This window comes from Lissotriton helveticus, chromosome 7 (assembly GCF_964261635.1).
Source record: "Lissotriton helveticus chromosome 7, aLisHel1.1, whole genome shotgun sequence".
In the NCBI taxonomy this organism is placed as follows: Eukaryota; Metazoa; Chordata; class Amphibia; order Caudata; family Salamandridae; genus Lissotriton; species Lissotriton helveticus.
Window position 1 is genome coordinate 215,266,710 of NC_136068.1, and position 21,516 is coordinate 215,288,225.

General features: G+C 47.4%; 1 protein-coding gene across 2 annotated transcripts in view; it reads left to right on the forward strand.

Annotated features, from left to right (window-relative positions):
* ZBP1 (Z-DNA binding protein 1) overlaps nt 1–21,516 on the forward strand; it is a 222,354-nt gene that overhangs the window by 58,512 nt on the left and 142,326 nt on the right. For both annotated transcript variants that reach the window (XM_078651963.1, XM_078651964.1), the window contains exon 2: nt 4,171–4,392. In XM_078651963.1, the coding sequence (XP_078508089.1) occupies nt 4,171–4,392 (222 nt within the window). The remainder of the gene's footprint in view (nt 1–4,170; nt 4,393–21,516) is intronic.

Here is a 21,516-nt window from a genome sequence, read left to right on the forward strand (position 1 = left end):
CATTTGGGTCTTCAACAGTGAAAAAGGACTACACGTGCCATGCACAGCATACATCACTAGAAAGTGTTTTTTTTAATTTATTTTCTCTTTTTTCCAGTATCTAGGACCAGGTGAAGTTTTTACTTGTTTAGTACTCTCCACATTGTATGGCTAATGCCCCCTATTTAGTAATGTTCGAGTTTAAGAGCCCTGGTTCAAAGTCCTGTCATTTTGTCATACTACAATATCCATCAGGCATTGCAGCTGTGCTCACAAGCCTCGTAATGTCCTTCCTCTTAAACCCTGCAACACATACCCTAATAAGCCTCAATAAAATCGCAATACCACACTCAAACCTCAAAAGGATCAGTTCCGTGTCGGGCTACGTGGCAATTGATAGTCATTGTACCTTTCAGGCGCTGCTCCTTGTGGGGAAACATCCTTTACAACTCAACTTTTACCACGCAGTGCTTTTACAACGCAAACCATTACAACGCATTGCGCTGGGGGGCGCTCTTGGATGGGGAATAGATTTAATTTACTATCCAACACCTTCCCTACTATCCACGGGGACTGGAGTTGGAATAGTAAATTAAACTATTCACTATCCAGCACCCCAAAGCGCTTTGCGTTGTAATGGTATGCGTTGCAAAAAACAGCGATGTAAAAGCATGCGTGGTAAAAGCATGCGTTGTAATGTCATACATCCCTCCTCGTGTGCTCATTGTCCAGATCTACAATGTAGCTGTCCCTAAAGTCATTAACTTCGTCCAGCTGTGCAGGAGTAGGACAACTCCCGCGAACCCTGGCTGCCTCTCAAATGTAGAGAAATCTCCGTCCCGTTGACCTACTCGAAAAGCAGTGGCAGAGCCTCCCGTGTTTTGGAGTGGCCTACTGTTACTGTTATTTATGTGTAGCTGCAGAGGCTTATTTCTAGAAGCAGTTTGGGTGCCACAGGGCCAAATGGGCCTACTTTATTGTATTGTATTGTAATTGCATTTATATAGCGCTTACTACCCCTGATGAGGCGTCAAAGCGCTTTTTCGGCGAGTAGCACGCTACTCCAGGACCCATAGAGGATTAGTGTTGAATTGGTATAGTGAAACAGGCAAGTACATTTTAAGTGGAGGAAAGGTTAGTCAGTTATTTGGATTTGGAATGATAGCAGAAGGATAGAGGAGGAAATAAGGTTTGTATTGATATAGCGCTTGTTACCCCTGATGGGGTGTTGAAGCACGCTACTCCGTGCCACAGCCCTGAGGGTTGAGGTTGTTTGCCTGTGATGTCCTGGGATCTTTTCCACCGTGGCTCTGCGAACTGAGCCAAGTACAACCCCTTCAGCACGTGACTCTCAGCGGTAGCGATGGTGCCCCTTTCTAAAATGAGAAGCCTAGAACTTTGTTTGTGGGCTGGGCCCAGGGATAGACATGCTGGCCACCTCGGTGGCTGATGCACAAGCCAGTTAACAGTAGAAGACAATCTTTGCACCTCCACTTGCCTTCTGTGGCTCAGCCTGGGCTTGACATTCCTGATGAGGGCTGAATCAACTTAGTAAGTGGAAGTAACAAAATGCTACAGAGGCTCCAGCTGCATTCCTGTATCCACTGGACATGAGATGTGAAGTGAACAGCCAGAGGAAAAGACTCAGATAAGACTAGTACCAAAGTTTAGAAGCCCTTTTCATGTTGTCCGTTCATTAAGCATTACTGTTAAAGGGCCTCATAACTGATTTCACAGTTATACTGACTGGTGGAATGATAGTTACAGTGATGCACTCCAGCTGAGTGTTTCTAAGCACCAGCATGTGGGCTCTTGAGTTAATGTGCAATAAGAGCAGAAAGGGAGCTTCTGTAAGAAAATATTTCATGGAAGACATCTATATGTGCACATGCATTATGGTTTTAGAAAAAAATAATGTTGACACTATATGTTTTGTTGTCTCATACTTTGTTATAACATACAATATGTAAAGGTTTTAAATATGTGTAAAGTTGATCCCTTCCCAGTATGTATATGTATGTGGTATTTGTATAGCAAACATGTAGCTGAAGGACAGTTTAACGCTGTGCAGGGTTGAAGGCAGAGATTCTAGTACCAGAGGTCTCCAACGAGTAGCTCAGGAGCTACTGGTAGATCTCTAGCACCCCCAAAGTAGCTTTCAGAGGTGAAGTCAAGCCCAATAACTCATTCAAAGAGTCTGTGCATATTAAAGAAGACAACACTCAACTCAAGACCTTTAGAATGACATCCAGCCAAACCAAGGGCCTTATTATAACACTCAAACACATACTGTGTTGTCTATGGGGTATGCCACATGACCACCTGTACCCACTCAGTCTAACTAAAGCACAATGACACTGGCCATGTTGTAAGTGCTGCTCTATCAGTTGCACCATGTGTGTAAACAATGGACCATGAAAGAAGAGTGGCAACAGTACCGTGAGCTGTAACCAGGGCCAAAAAATGGAAGCATCACTATTTAACAATGACAAAACTTTCTAGTAGCTCGGGAGGACTTTCCTTGAACAGAAGTAGCTCTCACTACAGAAAAGGTTGGAGACTCCTGTTCTAGACAGTATGTGCTGGATTCTGGGAGGGGTGTGTGGACTATTTACTGTATCATGGTGTAAATAGTCCATCAACTGCTATAAATGGGAGACAGATTCAATGAACTAAGCACTATTTTAGACAGAGAAGTGTTGGTCATGTTTCTGTTTCATTTGCCATTATTTATATGGCAGCTCTGCTGAAATGTGCTAGTAATATGTCATAAAAAGTGTATGAGGCGTACTGGGAAGATCTGTCTTTGCCCATCACTAGTATAACATCTTTGCTAAGAAGTACCTGTGCTGGGTGCTGCTGATACTGACCATTACTATAATTATAATCCTGATAAGAGTTGTTAATCTTGCCGCTGTGCTTTAGTATAAACCAGAGCTGGTGGTTCAGAAGACTAGGGCTTGTACTACAGGGGTCTGGGTTTCATCGCAATGCACATAAACTTGAATCCCAGCAAACCCTCCCTGTCTTTTATCCTGCTGAAGTGAATTACATAAATGCCGTTTAATTTGGCTAAATGGGAGACCTAATCACCTCAGGCAGAAAATCAAATTGCAGTACGCTCACCGACAAATATGTATTGGAAGCACTAGAGGCTGTAGCATTGCCTGGGGATATCAGACGTGGTGCCAGTGTGGTTGTGTGCTCAGCCGCGGCTCGTGCAGCTAATAGCGGTGGGGCTGGGTGGGGGGAGGGGGGGGAGGGGATTCCGGCAGACGAGGAGTAGGGAACATTAAATAAATCTTTATTTTTTCATCGTCTTCGTCTGTCGCATGACCCCACCCCCACCCCCAACCTGGGCACAACGCTTTTACCTGCACGCGCCACGGCTGTGTGTGCTGAGACTGAGCACTGGAGTTTGTACTGGCAAACAAAGGATGGGACTGTACCTGAGGATGCTGGTCTGGGTAATGGAAGCAGGGTACCCACATTGCACCCTTCTGGTCTAGACATCATTAGCCTTCACCATTCCGTCAGAGCAAGAAGAAGCTCTATGTGATATGTGGTACTGTATAAGATCCTAACATTATAGTATTTTCATATTGTTTACTAAAGTATTTATTATATATAGCAAATAATTTATACTTCTACTTTCACTTTCAGATTATCAAAGCACATGGTAAAAAAATTTCAAACAATAGATGTGTTCTGAATTCTTTGTTTAAAATATTGTCATTCACTCATTAAGCCTGGGCATTTTAGGTTATGGCTGTTTATGACTATTCGCATATGCAATTGCAACTTTTTGCAAATGGGTATGACTGTATATTAGTTGAAGTATTTTTGATAACTAAACTAGACATGTATCTGCTTTAGGAATTGTCAAAGAATGTTTTTCATCTTGCAATTATTGTAGGGTTCTTAACTTTAGTGATTTAATTCAGGTGATGTCATCAGGGTCACATGTCATGTGACTTCACTTGTTGGGTAGACATCGGGTCCTATGATGTCACTTCCTGTAAGGCTACTGGAATGAAAAGCTTTGGGATGTCACTTACGCTACTCTTGTCATTTTGGTGAATTGACGTACATGCTCAAATCATACAATTATAAATAAAAGCTCACAGTTCACAAACATTGAATGCAATCTATTTGTTTCACCAAATTTATAATATGGTTGTTTCCTTCTAGAGACATATGTGAAAATTCTGAAATTTTTAAAGAATGGTTCCTCTCCCAAAAAAGCCCTGGACATTGCTGAACACCTGTCTATTACAAAGAGTGAAGCGAACAAACATCTGTACACAATGGAAAAAAAGAAAAAGGTGAAAAAACGAGGTTCGAGCCACTGGGAAGTGTGTTGTGAAAATGCCAGCGAGGAAGAGTGCCAAGAAACCTCACCACTCAAAAATGGTAAACATCTCAAAACATGTACCGATTACAATTTAACATGTTTGATGCTCGACTTCAGTGAAATACACACATCACCTTCACTAGTACGGGAGTAAGAATATTGGAATATGCATTTTCTAGGAGTCCCGGTTCAAGTTGTCTGCAGAGTGGTATTTCTGTGGGAGATGCCACACCACATGATTTAAGGTTTTTCCAGTTGCATGTAAAACCTGATGGCTTCCCACACACATTTTGGTTCCGGCTAAAAGCAACAGGAAAATGTTCCTGGAAAGGGCCCAGAATCAGGAATCACATGCAGTAACTGATTTAGTAATTCCAAGACTAGAGTTGTTAATCTCCATTCGGGTCTAGGACTTTTGAGATTGCCTGTATCTGGTTTGAAAATGCCAGAAGAAGTAACTCCATGCCCAGGATCACCACTCCAGTTATTTGCCATCATGAAAGGTGCCCCTCGAATGTGGAGTTGTTAACATCTGTTCACGTAGTGATCTACACACCAGAACTCCTGCCGGCTACTGTGGAAGGCTTCCCCCACAGAACCGATTCCCAGTAATAGTGCGGGTATCCTATAGCTTATGGTAAATAAGGGTGCTGCTCATGGTAAATAAAGAGTGTTCATCAGCAAGGACTCCATCCTTTGATATTTGGATTCAAGACCTGATTTCACTAGCTGGCTAGGAGAGGTTTCCTATAGAAAAGAAAAGAACACCTGCAAATGTGTTGATGATTGACTGATTTAAAAAAAAAAATATTTTTATTAAATGAAAATCAAACAAACAATACAATACAATAGCATCAGGTGAGCAACATATGACATTTATGCGAGGTTTGAACTGTTATTCGTACAGAATCATAAAATACAGTTTACAAAGTTTTTGGGATCACGGGGATTCCAGCGCATCGACTTCTATCTGTCTCGTCGGGGGTGTACACAAATTGCCGCGGTGCCTATACCAGGCCCCCCAAATCTTCCCCCTCTTATTTGGACAACCCCTGGCAACATATACAGCCCTCTCCCTGAACATACACCAATCTAAGGCTTGGGCTCACTTGGTAAGCTGGGGTGACTGGCTGCCTCCCTATAATTGTGCAATGTTACGCTTCGCCACCATACACGCCAACGTCACCCACTGTTTCTGATATCCATTCAAATCCGTGGGTTCCCATATGTTCAATATACATCTCCGGGCCTCCGGTCGTATCTCTACCCCCATCACGTCTTTAATCACATCGTGTGTTTTCGTCCAATAATTTTGTATCTCTTCACGGTGCCATAGGATGTGTATGAAAGTGCCCAGCTCCCCACAACCTCTCCTACAGTCTCCGCTCGACGCCCTCTCCATGTTGACCAGTCTAGGCCCTGTGACATATGATCTATGAACGATCTTAAGTTGTACCAACCTAAGCCTCATCTGAACCGCAACCACTTTGGGGGAGGAGACAGCCTCAATCCAATCTTCATCGTCCATCTCCAATCCGTCCGCTCCCCACGCTGTTCTAATGCTCCCAAGTGGGTCTTCCATATTATTTATTAGCTTCTTATAGATCAGGGAAATGGTTTTCTCTGGGAGGTGACCATCTAGTGCTCGGTCCTCAAGGGGGGAGGCCTCCGGAAGCTCTGTGCCTAGAGGTATGCATGTGAGAAGGGCGTGCCTAATCTGCCGATATCGGAAGTGCTCATCATCATGTAGGCTGTATTGTTTTTGGAGTGACTCGAAAGTCTGCATACAGCCCCTCCCCACACATCCTTGATCCGACTAATTCCAATAAGATCCCACTTATCGAACCCTTTAGTTCTCCACAGGCTCCCGAGCCTCTCCGAGCCAAACATGGGGGTGGCCATCATCAGTTTCCCTTCCCATCTCAAACCTTTTGTAGCTGCATGCCAGACATGTACTGCATGTGCCGTCGGGCCCGCCAGCGTACATCTTCCCGGTTTCGTATACAAAGCTTTAACTATATCTCCACCTGTCCACGGTCCATGGCATAGCCTGGGTCCCCCGGGGGGCCATGGATTATGTGATTCACTGCCGCAAGATGAGCGGCCCAGTAGTATTTCTTCAAGTCTGGGAGACCGATGCCTCCATCATACCACGGGAGAGTCAGCTTGACAAAGGCAATGCGGGCCCTGCCGTCCCAAAGAAGTTGCCGTTGGAGTGTCTCAATCTCCCTGTAGTAAGCAACAGGCACCGGGTCCAACGTGTTTTGGAGTACGTATAGGAACCGAGGCAAGGCCATCATCTTGAACAACACCGCCCTACCGAGTAATGACAGGGGGAGAGCCCTCCAGCGTTCCACATCTCTTCTGAGCCGTTTCAAGGGGGGGTCCAAATTATTAGCATATCTCGCTTTCGGATTTAGCGTTATGTAGATACCAAGGTACCCAAATCCCACCAGTTCGATCTTTATAGGGCACAACTGCGGTATCATAGGCGGATCACCCGATATAACAAACAATACCGACTTCGTCCAGTTTATTGCAAACCCGGTGTATCTACCAAATATCGTCAGGACATCCAAGAAGTTACTCAGGGACACTCTGGGGTTAGTAAGATATAAGAGGATGTCATCCGCATAAAGCGAGATTTTATCCTCCCATTCCGGTGTCCATCGCAGGCTGCGTATCGACCGGTCCCATCGGACCAATGCCGCCAGCGGCTCCAACGCCAGCGCGAAAAGAAGTGGGGGAAATGGACATCCCTGTCTCGTGCCCCTCCCAAGGAAGAATCAGCTGATTTGCAGTTATTTGCGATCACTCTGGCCAAAGGAGCGGCATACAACAAACAAACCCACCCGATAAATTCCGAACCAAAGCCCATCTTAGTCAGAACTGCAAACAGATACGCCCATTCAACCCGATCAAATGCCATAGTGGCGTCCAAGGACACCAAGACCGCCGGTTCCAGTATTTTCCGGGAGCCACCCAAAATCCCGTGAAGTCTCTGTAAGTTCAGGGCTGTATTGCGCCGCGGCATGAAGCCAGACTGATCTGGGTGTATCAAGGTTATGATGACCTTGATCAAGCTAGTGGCGAGCAATTTCGCCAATATCTTGGGCTCTGCATTGAGAAGTGAGATGGGCCGATACGAGGAAGGGGACGTCCTAGCCTTGCCTGTCTTATGGATAACTACTATATTTGCCACTCGTTGATCATATGGAAGTTGTCCCGACTCTCTGCTTTCTAGAAACATGGCACGGATATGCGGAGCGATCTTATGAGCATTCAGTTTATATAGCTCTATGGGCAATCCATTAGAACCAGTTGCTTTCCCATATTTTATGCTTCTAATTGCTTGCGCAATTTCATCATCTGTAATGGATGAGTCTAAGTATTCCCTATTTTCTTTTGAGAGGCTCGGCATAACTATATCTCTGATCATTTCGCCATTCTCGATCTCGGTAAAACTATTCGCTGAGGTATATACATCTTTAAAATACTCAGAAAAGGTATCCGCCACTGCCTGCGGATCCGTGATGTTATCTGGTCCCGACCCCTCTAGCTCAGGCACCAAACGAGAGGCCCGTTCACCACGTTCCAACCAGGCAATTAACTTACCGGCCTTGTCCCCAAATTCGTACACTCGACTTTGTACGTCATTGTTAGGCAAGACTGCCCTCTCCCTGGAGAGGCCTTTGTATTCACCTTGTTTCAATTTCAACAAATGCAGGTCTCCGTGAGCAGCCGTTTCAGCCACCGTTTTCTCCAACTCCACAACTTCCGCCTCTACTCTGACTACTTCTGCTTGATGTAACTTCTTTTTACCTGCAATCAAGGCGAGGACCTCACCCCGCAGAACTACTTTATATGCCTCCCACAGAGACTGTGTTGAGTCGACTGTAACTACATTTTCTTGAAAATAGTGCTCCGAAATTCGGCATATCTCCTTCTTTGTGGCTGGGTCCCTCAAGTGCCATGCATTAATCGGAGCGACTCTGCCAACCGCTGACTGCCCAATCTCGACTTGTAACCACATCGGGGAATGATCTGAAATACCCCTCCCCAGGTATCTTGCCTCTCTAATTGTGTGCGCCATGGCTGCTGGTACCAGCATGTAGTCTAATCTGGACATACTATTGTGTGCGGCGGATATAGGTGTGAAGTGTCTCTGAGTCGGGTTACGTACTCTCCAGCTGTCTACCTACCCCAGCGATTCAATGAAGTCAGGGAGCCACCTCCGTGATGTCATATGGAGACGAGCTGGGAATCTGTCCACCTCCCCATCGAGTACGGCATTGTAATCTCCCCCCAGCACCAGGAGACCCAGGGGCAGGGGCAGAAAGACAGCGCTCAGATCTTTAAAAGTGTCGGATTGAAGGCCCGGTGGCACATATATGGATAAGAAAGTAACCGTCTTACCTCCCAGCTTCCCCGAGATACCCACATACCTGCCCCTCTGGTCCGACCATGTAGCCTGTAAATCAAACGGGAAGGAATTTTTAATTAGGATACCAACCCCCCTAGAACCTGATGTAAACCCAGCATGCACCACTAGTTTATAACCCCCTCTATGTAGGGCCATGCAACGATTCCCAACTAGATGTGTCTCCTGCAACAAAGCAACTTCCGGGGAGTGTTTTCTAATTAGTTGACTCACCATCCCTCTCTTGATCTTGTCACCCAGACCATTAACGTTCCAGCTCAACACTCTTATCCACGATCCCTGACTAGTACGAGACATTTACCCCACACCGCTAGCATTGAAATACAATACTGTCACCTGATGTGAAAAAAAAATTGTACACAAAAAGAAAACTGAAACACATAAACCCTCAAAACTCTGGATCCCCTCCCCCCGCCCTGCACCCCTGCATGTAGCTAACGCTCATCCCCAACTAGCAGTGTGCCTGTCCCCCCAATCTCAAGAGCCTCGGAGTGTGGTTGGACAGATCCCTGTCTTTCAACGTTCAGGCCACAAAACTGTCAGCCACCTGTTTTGGCATCATGAGGATGTTAAATAAAATCTTTCCCCTTCTTCCCATGGAAGCCAAACAGGTGGCTATACAGGGTCTTATACAGTCACGCCTTGATTTTAACAATGTGCTCTATCTCAGCGCCCCAGAGTACACCCTGCGCAGGCTGCAGACAGTGCAGAACTGCGCAGCGCGCTTACTGCTTAAGATCCCTCGGAGACAATCAGTGAGGGCCGGACTGGTTAGCCTTCATTGGCTACCGGTTCGCCAGAGAGTTCTTTTTAAGGCAATGTGCATAGCCCATCAAGCCTTCTGGGACACTGGCCCTAGCATTACCCGCGACCTAGTTACCCACTACACTCCCAACAGAAGTCTTCGCTCCAGCCAGACCTTTCTAGCAGTGGTTCCGAGAATAAAAAGATCCAGATCGGGCGGCAGGACGTTCGCCCACAATGCGTCCAGAACCTGGAATACCCTGCCACTGCACCTCAGAGCCAATCCCAATCTCTCTGTGTTTCGTAAACAGTTAAAGACCTTCCTTTTTAACTTACCCCTTTAGCTTAGCTAACCTCCTTCACAGATCTCTGGTAGGTTCTGGTTATTTTTAGCGTTTGGACGCCTCCGGGCAGCAATTCGCGCTCTACAAGTCCACATCTAATCTAATCTAATCTACTCTACCGTTAACTAAAAGTAGAAAACAGAGGAGGGCCTTTTGGCAGACCCGTCACCTCCCCCCTTCCCCCCCGATCCACTATCACTACCCCTGCATTGATCAATCCAGCGAGATAACTTTCAGAACTCAGCAGGTCAGGGGATCAATTTACATGCCCCCCCGCACCCCACAGCAACTTACTACAATAATAAGCCCATTCAGTCCCCATATTTACTAAATCATTGTTCATCCGCCTCTGCTTTGTCTTGACTCTCGGAGCCTGGCATGTGGGTATTATCCAACCAATCCACGACCACCTCAGGATTGTAAAAAAAACAGGCTTTCTATTTCTATTTCTATTTCTATACGGAATATGTTAAGCGCACGGTCACCCAGGGGTCTCATGGCGCTGAAGAAAGCAGATGGTAGATGGTAAGTGAAGGGGCAGATGGTGTATTGCTCTAACCGTACGCTTGTTTGAATAGCCAGGTCTTCAGGGCTCGTCTGAACTCTGTCAGCTTGGTACAGCTCCGGATGGACAAGGGCAAGGAGTTCCAGGTCTTTGGGGCGAGATATGCAAAGCTGGATCCGCCGAGTCGTTTCTTTTTAAAAGTCGGCACAGTGAGGAGGGACAAATGGGTAGAGCGAAGCTCGCGGGTAGGTTCATATTTGTTAATGAGTTGGTTGATGAACCTGGGGCTCTTTCCGTGGAGAGCCTTGAAGGTTATGCAGCCTGTCTTAAAAGTGATCCGATGGGTGATGGGGAGCAAATGGAGGGAGGCCAACAGAGGTTTGGCTGACTTCCTGCGATTGCTCTTGAATATTAATCTGGCTGCTTGATTTTGAGCAATCTGCCGGCGTTTAGCGATGGTGAGGGGAAGGCCCAGATAGGTGGAGTTGGAAAAATCTAACCGCGAGAGAACCAATGCGAGCACCACCTGGATGAGAGCAGAGTGGGTCAGCAGATGAGCGATTTTTTTAATCTTTCTTAACTGAAAGAAGCAGGAGGAGATCACAGTTCCGACCTGGGTCTTCAGTGATAGATCGGCGCTAAGAGTGACCCCAAGACTTTTGGCTGACTGGGAGGGGGATGGAGGTGTACCCAGCGAGGATGGCCAAAAGTGGGGCCCCCAACTGAGTGCACTGTTGCTAGGGAGTACTAACTCAGTCTTTCCTGGGTTCAATTTAAGGTGGTTCCGATCCATCCAGCTCTGGATGTGCAGCATGGTCTTTTGAAATTCCTCGACAGAGTCCGGGGAGTTGAGGGGGAATACCAGCTGCAAATCGTCTGCGTAGTTGAATATAATGACCTTTCTATCTTTCAGGGAGTGCAGTAGGGGTTTGAGATAAAGATTAAAAAGGAGGGGAGACAGTGAGGAGCCCTGTGGGACACCGCAAGTGGTAGGGAGTGTGGGGGCTGTGAAATTCTCCAGCTTTACAGCCTGGGATCTGTCCGTCAGGAATGACTTAATCCAAGAGAGAGCCGCGCCGCTGAGGCCGGCTTGTTCGACACGGTGTAATAGTATGGTGTGGTCCACCGTGTCGAATGCGGCCGATAGATCAAGCAGCACGAGGGCCTGATGGATTCCGCTATCGGCATTGGTCCTTAGGGTGTTCTGCACGGCGAGGATCACCGCCTCGGTGGAGTGTGCCTGGCGGAATCCCGCTTGGTTGGGTTCCAAGTAATCAGATGTTTCGATAAAATTGGATAAGCAGCTGGTTACGTGAGTTTCCAGTAGCTTAGCACCATAAGGGAGAAGGGAGATGGGGCGGTAGTTAGAGAGGTTGGAGGTATCGGCACCTGGTTTCTTGATAAGAGGGACCAGGGTGGCATTTTTGAAGGAATCGGGTACTATTCCTCGTGATAGGGAGGTGTTCAGAATAGGGAGTATACCCTGGGGGAGTGCAGCATAGACTTCTTTTAGAATGTGCGGGGGGCAGGGGTCGTTGGGTGAACCCGATTTTACTCGGTTCATTAGCTCCAGTAATTTGGGTGGTTCGATGGGGGGGATATCCTGAAGAGTGTTAGGGTTTCTACAGATATCCGAGTCGTCTGTTGCAGCATGGTTGGTTTGGATGCTGTTTTTTATGGTGTCAATTTTCTCCTTGAAGAAGTCGTTAAGCAGGTTACACATTGCCTGTGAGGCAGGTTGAGAGGGAGAGGTTCTGGCGTCATTGCATAGGTCGTTGACGACTCTGAAGATTTCTCGAGATTTGTTTTTGGCGTTAGAAATTTTATCAGAAAAGAAGGAGGCTTTGGCAGATAGGATAGAGTCATTGTAATTTTTGCGGGCTGTCTTGTATAGTGCTCTGTCTGTGGCGTGGTAGCCGTGACTCCACTTCCTCTCCAGTTGACGGAGTTCTAATTTCTGCTTTTTTAGGTCGGCAGAAAACCATTTGTGGGCGTCCATACGACGGGCGCAGGAGAACTTGGTAAGGGGACCATGTTTATTGCATGCAGAGGAGAGCCATTCGGTATGTGCCTTGTCCATCAGATTGATGTCTGGGCCCTGGGTAGGGATGGAGTTGGTCAGGGTGGAGAGGAAATCTTGGAGATTTAGGGATCTCCATTTCCTGACTAACCCTCCCAGGGGTGCTTGGTTGTTGAGGTGACCCTGAATGGTGACAGAGAATTGCAGTAAGTGGTGGTCAGACCATATGCATGGTGAGGCCGTAGGACAAGAGGTGGAAATATTGCGAGACCAGATGTGGTCTAAGATATGTCCTTTTTCATGGGTGGGGATCAAGACATGTTGGTGGAGGTTTAAATTGGAGAGGAGTTCGAAAAGTTCTGTGGCGTGAGGCCCAGCTTCCGGGTTGTTGTACCAATAATTGAAATCTCCTATGACCATGACCTTGTCATAGTCAACGACTAGACCTGCTATTTGCTCAGAGAGGGAAGCCGGGAAGGAGGGCATAGATGTAGGTGGCCGGTATATCAATGCTAGCACCATGGTGCCAGTCTCAGTATCGGATTTGATGACTAGGTTATCCGTATCTGGTAGGTCTAGGGGAGGTAAGATGGTAAACCTGAGGTCTTTATGAATGATAGTGGCAACACCTCCTCCGACTTTTCCTGATTTTCTATTTGCAGACAGGATGTAATAATCTGATGGTATGGCCGAGAGTATATCTGGCAGAGAGTCAGTAGTGAGCCATGTCTCAGTGACAAAAAGTATGTCAGGGCTGTCCGCTTTCAGGAGCAGGAATATATCTAGTTGGTGTTTGACCAGGGATCTGGTGTTGAGATAGAGACAGCGAAGGGTCCGGGAATTAGGTTTAGGGGGGGGCTTACTGTTTTTAGGGTTTGAAGAAGAAATAGGGGCCGATTCCTGTAAGTGATAGTGAGAGAGAATGTTGCTTGCCTTGAGGCGGGCAAGAGTGGATGGGTCGAGAGATTGAAGAGCGGGGTTGTGGAGAGAGTGCAACTCTAGGGGGGAGTACCTAATAAATTCTTCATTATGCCTGGTCCCTGGGCCCGTCCAGGCGCGGACGGGCGCAGACGGGCTTGCCTTAGGCGCGCCTTCGGCGCGCAAACGGCGCTCCCACTGCGCTCGTCCGCTGCGCTTCCTGCCAAGGCACATGATGAGGCAAATGGAGGGGGCGTGGCCTCAAGGGGGCGTGGCTAGCGAGCACGCCTGCGATGGCGGCCGCTGGGTGAGAGCAAACAAACAATTACCGCAGCAGCGCTTAATCGGCTGCGTGGTAGGAGGGCGGTGAGATGAAATAGGTAAGCTTTTAAAAAGTTCTCAAATCAACAAGTTAAAAAGCAGTTTATACAATTTTCAATTTTGACAATTTAAAAATAGCGTACCTCCAGAACCCGGCTTTCCGCCTCAGGTCTGGGAATCTGGTTTCTGTCAGGGTTTTGCGAGCGGCGCCTTATAACGGGGTAGGGGGCGTGGCCTCAAGGGGGCGTGGCTAGCGAGCACGCCTGCGATGGCGGCCGCTGGGTGAGAGCAAACAAACAATTACCGCAGCAGCGCTCAATCGGCTGCGTGGTAGGAGGGCGGTGAGATGAAATAGGTAAGCTTTTAAAAAGTTCTCAAATCAACAAGTTAAAAAGCAGTTTATGCAATTTTCAATTTTGACAATTTAAAAATAGTGTACCTCCAGAACCCGGCTTTCCGCCTCAGGTCTGGGAATCTGGTTTCTGTCAGGGTTTTGCGAGTGGCGCCTTATAACAGAGTAGGGGGCGTGGCCTCAAGGGGGCGTGGCTAGCGAGCACGCCTGCGATGGCGGCCGCTGGGTGAGAGCAAACAAACAATTACGCAGCAGCGCTTAATCGGCTGCGTGGTAGGAGGGCGGTGAGATGAAATAGGTAAGCTTTTAAAAAGTTCTCAAATCAACAAGTTAAAAAGCAGTTTATACAATTTTCAATTTTGACAATTTAAAAATAGCGTACCTCCAGAACCCGGCTTTCCGCCTCAGGTCTAGGAATCTGGTTTCTGTCAGGGTTTTGCGAGCGGCGCCTTATAACGGGGTAGGGGGCGTGGCCTCAAGGGGGCGTGGCTAGCGAGCACGCCTGCGATGGCGGCCGCTGGGTGAGAGCAAACAAACAATTACCGCAGCAGCGCTCAATCGGCTGCGTGGTAGGAGGGCGGTGAGATGAAATAGGTAAGCTTTTAAAAAGTTCTCAAATCAACAAGTTAAAAAGCAGTTTATGCAATTTTCAATTTTGACAATTTAAAAATAGCGTACCTCCAGAACCCGGCTTTCCGCCTCAGGTCTGGGAATCTGGTTTCTGTCAGCTTTCCCGTTGAGTTCCACCCGGAGGCGGGCTGGAAACATCATGGTGTATTTTATACCCTTGTCTCTCAATTTCTTCTTCACCGACAAGAAGCCCTGGCGTTGCTTTTGTACCGTTTGGGTAAAGTCTGGGAAGAAGGAGAGAGTCGCATTTTCAAATCTCAATGGAGCCCCAGTTCGAGCCGTCTGGAGGATCACATCTCTGTACCGAAAGTTCAGAACTCTAGCAATCATAGGACGGGGAGAGCCCCCGGTGTAGGTCTACCTCCCGGGACTCTCTGAGCAGGTTCAACCGTGAAGAAATTACTGAGACCCTTAGGTTTAAGGTGTTTGAGAATGAGATTTTCAACAAATAGGTCCGGTGTTTGGCCTTCTGACTTCCCTGGCACCCCCAGGATTCGAACGTTGTTGCGTCGTGCCCTTCCTTCATAATCATCCAGCTTACGGTCGGTAAGAACTCTTGAGGCCTTGAGATTACGCACCTCTTGCTGCAACTGGTTCACATCATCTATGAGGCTAGCTGTCTTGACTTCTATCGTTTTGACCTTCTCACTTGCCTTTGTGAGAGCCGCTCTTATCAGCGCCACCTCGATTGTGACGGTGTCAAGTTTACTGTCTAGGGCCTCCATCTTCTGGCCCAAGGATGTCTGAACACCAGTGATGGCCGCCTTGAGATCCGTCAGCGTCGGTTCGTCCCCGGCAAGAGTGCCCTCTCCCCCCCCCCCACGGGGGCCCTTTTCGATTCCACCGGAGACCCTTTAGGCAGCGTGTAGCGATCCAATTTGTTGGATTGAATGTTCCTGGCCCCCCTTGAGGACCGGGACAGAGATTTAGCCAAGTCTGTTTTTGTCGCCATCTCGCCTTCCGATCAGAAATACCTCTTCTCCACCGCTGAGAGGATCGCGATTTCTCCGCCCGCCCCTAGTATTCAACAACGGACTGTCTCTAATTTCGCGCCACAAGCTTCTGCCAGGCCGCACCCAATATCCCAATCCGAGTCACTTCTCTCCAGTTGTTCAATTCCCCGGGAGGTGTTTCATAACCTAGGGGTTCATCGCCGCTTTTAAATTCCCCCCTACAGTCAAGATATCTCCGGCGCGGCGGATCTAACTCCCTGGCAAGGTCCTCCATACCTCGAAGCAGACGCTATAGTCAGCACCCCCACCAGGATCTCCCCGAATTTTCGGATGGCGTCCCCAGAGCTCTCCTGGGCGGCTCCTTACCAATTCTAAAATTGTACCTGATAACACCTCACAGCTCTTCCTGGCTGTATATGTCAATTCTCAGGCGTCTCTCATATCAGGTGGACTTTGGGGGCATCCCCTGTGGCGTGTTTCCGCCTCTGGGCACTTACAAGACGTTAGCAGGGGCCCTCCCCCGGCCCGGCCATGCCAATGTTCCGAGTGGCCTTCTACACCACCTCTGGCATCCGGGTGGCTCCTCTGGACAACGCCACCATCACCACTCCCCGGGGCCGCACCGCTGCTCAGATCTTCAGGGCTGGGTCACCGCGACAGCCAAAGCCCACTCCCCCGAGGCATGGCATCAATTCCGCGGCAAGCGTGGCGAACACTCTCTGTGTCTCGGGGAGGGGGGAACCCGCCCCATATGTCACTACAACCCATGCAGCAGGATCGCCTCACTCACCGGGCAGTCCCCAGGGGCGGCCAAGATCTTCCGGGGCTCTCACTCGGGGGCATATAGGTTGGCAGATCAAGCAGTTCAGTGTCGGTGCCCCTCCTCAGCAGTTCATCCGATGGGCTGATGCTGTGGGGCCCGCCAGACACCTCGGGCCGATGGCAGCCCTACTTCAGATCGGGCCGACACCACCCGGCCCGCTACGGCCAATGTTGATGCACTAGTAGGCGGCTGCACCGCCACTCGAGGTCCCGGCTTCCCGGGCGGACTAGGCCTCGATCTTCCCGACGGCGTATCTTCGCCGTCTGACCTCGGGGGTGGCCCTTGACAACACTCGCGGGCAACACTCCCCTGCAAGGGAGCGAGGTTGGGGCTCAGGATTTCAGGCAGGATGTCATGGTAGGAGAGGGAGGTCGGCTGAGCCGAGTCCCTAAGTGGCCATCTTGGTCTCCGGCTTGGCTCCTCCCCCTGATTGACTGAATTTAATTGAGTTATGGGTTTTCTCTCTGAAACTATAGTAGCTCAATTGGGTAAAGGCTTGTTTCCGCTCCACAGCTCTTATCCTATATTCCTTACTCTTCTCTTTTTTTCACATTATTTATACTTCTATCAATTTTCTATTTGGTTGCAAGAAACTATATCTAAGGGATATATGAAAACATTTACCTCATTTGTATGTTATCATGATATTGCAAGCCACCTTGAAAGTTCCATGATCATATGGAGGCTCAATGCTTCGGGCCATGTACCTTTATAAGGTCAGGGAATTATGAGTTAGCTTGCAATATTTCCATTATATTTTTCGTGGGTATTTTATTCATTATAATTCATAACTCCATAAATACTCAACGCATAGATGGAAAGAAATAGAAAAAAATGAAATATGCGGTTTCTCTTGCAAAACCACTGATATATTTGAGCAGCTTCTGCACAGCATCAGGCAGAGCAAGGAAAAAAGAGTTTTAATTATAAAATATTATATTGTAGAAGATTAGCAACCTGTGCTTTAAAACACCACTTGACAGTGGTGTAGCTAGCCACTTTGCCGTCCGTGGCGGTCCCTGCCTTTGCTGCCATATTGAAGAGCGGGGGGAGGGGGGAACCGCTGCCCCAAAACTCGTGCCGCCCGGGGCACACCGCCCCTCTCGCCCCTCCCCCCTTGTTACTCCAGTGCCACTTGATTGGCATTGAGAATCAGTGCAAGCATTTACCAACAAAATGCTGAATTTAGAATTGTATTTACAGCTGTTTGCAGTTAGGCTGCTAGGCATTTTCTGCTGGAACCAGTCTCCTGCTGAAAAAATGGGCAAAATGATGCAAAATTTCATAGCTGTAAATTTCACGGGAGTGATAAAAATTCCACACACGCATGTTCAACTCTGTAGCCAGTAGTTTCTTCAGCACTGTCGCCAAAAAGGAAAAGCAACCTCTGCATATTGCCTTTCTTTTCCATGTTTCCTCTTCAGCCTTATGAGCAGTGTGCCTGTTTGACCAGTGTGCTCCAGCTTGACTTGCATAGGAGCAAACTGCATTTTAACTGCAGAGGTTCAATGCTAACACTGGCTAGCATTCTGCTTTGTTTCTGTACAGGATGTTTTCAGCATCTGCAAATGAAAGCTCGGGGACCACTGGCACGACAGCCCCCTGTCTGTCATCTCTCAACTAGTGAAAGATTACAGGAGGGAGCTGTATGCTGCTGGTGCCTGCAGGGAGCAATGTGATGTACTGAAGTGTCACTAATAAATGTTATAGATGTTTTTATTCTTGTCAGAACTCACTGATAATAAGAAAATATCTGTTGAGAAAACGAGTTATGATTCCCTATGTGACAACTGAATTGTATGAAAACTTTATAATAAAGAGTTGTGATAGTTTCTTCTTAATGGAAAGACTTAGGGGCAGATGTATCAAAATACCTATTTGCGATTCCCAATTAGCGATTTTTCGAGAATCGCTATTTGATAATTGCAAAATGGTATGTATCAAAAAAATCACAATTTTTAGCGATTTCTTAATATTCCTTATTTGCAAATTGCAAATTCGCAATTAAGGAATCATTTCCCATTAATTTCTATTGGCCAGGAGGCCCATAGGAAGGAATGGGAAGTTATTCTCAATTTGCGATTCGCAATTTGCTAATCGCAAATAGAGAATAATTTCAAGGGTGTCTTTAGGTCACCCTACTGCACCCCTGAAATTTACATGTGTGCGCATATGGCGCACATACATGCCCTAAGGGTTTGTATGAGCGCCACATGGCACCTTTACAAATGCCAAAAAGTGCATTTGTAAAAGAAATCGCAAATTGCCACCAACTACAAGTTGGTGGTAATTTGCGATTTCTTAGTGTGAAATCGCAAAACTTGAATGCTTCTTACATTGCATTTAAGGAATCGCAGAATCGCTTTTTGCGATTCCTTAAATGCTTGCGCAAAATTAAGGAATCGCAAATTTTGCTATTCCTTAATTTTGCAATGCGATTTTCATCATACATCGCATTTGCCAATTTTTTTGTCGCAGACGCAGCTTTTTTGCGATTTGCAGTGTTTGCAACAAAAAAAACGGATGATACATCTGCCCCTGAGTGGCAGATTTACTGAATTGCAACGCAAAGCAGCGCAGGAACCAAAGTTGCTGCGCTGTGTTGTGCTTAGGGGAGAGAGCAGCATAGCTCCATAATTACTGAATATGACCTGCTGCTGCTTCATTTTCCTGCACTGGAGTATAAAAACTCTGGGCTTATTTATAAAGACTGGCGACACTTTTACGCCACCGTTGCGTCACTTTTTGTGATACAGCGGTGAAGTAAATAATGCGCCATGTTGCGCCATATGTAGAAAGTGACGTATCTAAGCAGATGTGTCACTTTGTAAATGCCTGCTCTACACCATACGTGTGTCAGGTATAATGTATGCAGAGTGGGCATTCCCACGTGAAAAAGCATCGTAGGAGTGGCAAAGTGAAATCTATCAGATTTCACTGCGCCACTTCTAGAACGCTACTGCATCACAACCTTATGCTTGCCTCACAGCAGCCATAAGGGTGATGCAGTGCAATGGGAATAGACCCCTCCAAAGCATTGCTGGAGTTGTGTCATGCTTACGACACAACTCCAGCTATGTGTGGGTTTTGCGCCGACAGATACGTCTGGATGTCTGACATATCTGTCATTCTTTGTGACATGGTGCGCCGTACAATAAATACGCCGCATCCATCGTGTCGCAAAGAGGGCACCCTGAAAAGTGTTGTATAGCTGCTTTCACACAGCGATGCAACACTTTTCATGAATGAGGTCCACTGCCTTTCAACATACACACTCTTTTGCACCACTGTGCAAAGGTGTGTCAGTGATGTCTAGCATTCGATTGGCCCTAGAAGGCATCTTTACAGTCCTGGATGAGATATTGGTGTGATGTAACTTGAGGGGGCCCCCTGCAAAGTACAAGGAGGGCCCCTCCCTACCCCCTGACCCAGTCATGATCTCTCATGTCAGGGGCCCACCGCCATGCACAGTGCTGAAGGGGGCTCCCTGGAGCTCAGCGGCGCCCAAGCATTGTGAGGGATAATGCTACACCACTGGGATGAGTACCCTTCCAGTACAAACTCCTATGCTTAGATAAACTTTAAAACTGTTCACAAAGTGGATGTGCATTGTACAGTGCAGTATATATGCAATATGTGAAATTTACACAAGAAATAAAAATAATTCTCCAACTTTCTGCCTGCTTCATCGAGGCTTTATTCTTTTTTGATTCAAAGCCCAGTCGAATAAAATTAGGAGGTAGGGTTTTGCTTCAAAAACCAAGGGTGGTTGTGTTGGAAAAACCAAAGGGCCTGATTACGATGGCGGTGAACCCGCCACCTGCAGGCTGCCGGTGGAAGGTTCACTGCCATCGTTAGGCCAATTTCTGCCCGCCACACTGTAATGGTGAGCGGTGTGCGTTGCGGACAGAAAGCCTGTCCGCCACGGGTCCGACAGCAGCAATCGTTAGGATTGTCTGTTGTACCGCCCTGAATCCACAAAATAGTGGTGGTGCCTAGTAGGCAGCGTCCATCAGATTAGGATGCTGCATCCCCATAAGCCTTTCCATGGTGGTTCTACCGCCATGGAAATGCTGGCATGATGTAATTTGGGGGCCCGTGGCGTGCTCCCCTTGTGCAGGGGCTGATTGTTGATGCACTTGGGGGGCACTTATGGTACATTTTCTGCCACGTAGTGCAGGGAAATGCAAACAGTGTATTTTTAACATTGCGGCGGGTGCTGCAGCCAGCAGCACCCGCCGCAATATTAAACGTGCCATTTGCGGCTGCCGTGGTGGCGGTTGCATCGTAATATCATTTACAAGACCACCGCTTTATAGGTGGCCTGTCCCAATCCCCGGTACGATGGCGGACAAACTGAAGTCCGTCCACCATCCTAATGAGTCCAAAGTACTAGAACACTCCATTGGCACAAAGTAGTGCAAAGCAGAGCAAATCACTATTTGCTCCTTAAAAAGGCTCAAAAACAGTTTGTACTGGGAAGTAGGTACCTGATCAAGACTTTACACCTCTTTGCATCACTTCGCCCGAGTTTGTTGTGGTGCAAAGTTTTGATAAGTCTGCCTGTTAGAAGCTCGAGCTGAGTTGTTTGGTGCTGGTGGCATGGGAATACTGAGTTCAGAATTACGGTCCGCGGCTGGTATTCCTAGAATTATTCTGCCCATATCTACAAGTTTTTTCTGCAATTCTGGGTTTTTGGCTGTCAAATTTAGGAAGAATTAGTGCATGGAAAAGAAGGAGCACTTACTGGGTCCAAGTCCATACCCGATAAACTCTTAGTTATGTCACTCTGTACAACTAGTATTCGGTTCCTTCCTATCATCAGTCTCAAAATCTCTGCAATGGAAAGAATTTCTTAAAACCATGGAAACGAGCATTCTGAATAGATCTTGGTTTCAGAGATGTGTTTAGTGCATATTTTGAAGACCACCTCTTACATAAGCTAACCTCTCCAAAAATGCAGAGGAGTGCTGAGTGACTTAGATGTCTCTGCAATTACCACAAGAACATCATACATCATATTCTTTATTGTGCAGAAACTTGTAATTTGGGGAAAGGCCAAGTGCTTTCTCACACAGCCGGTACAGGGAGAGTGCGAGGTAAGTGGGGACACTTCAACTAAAATACAGTTT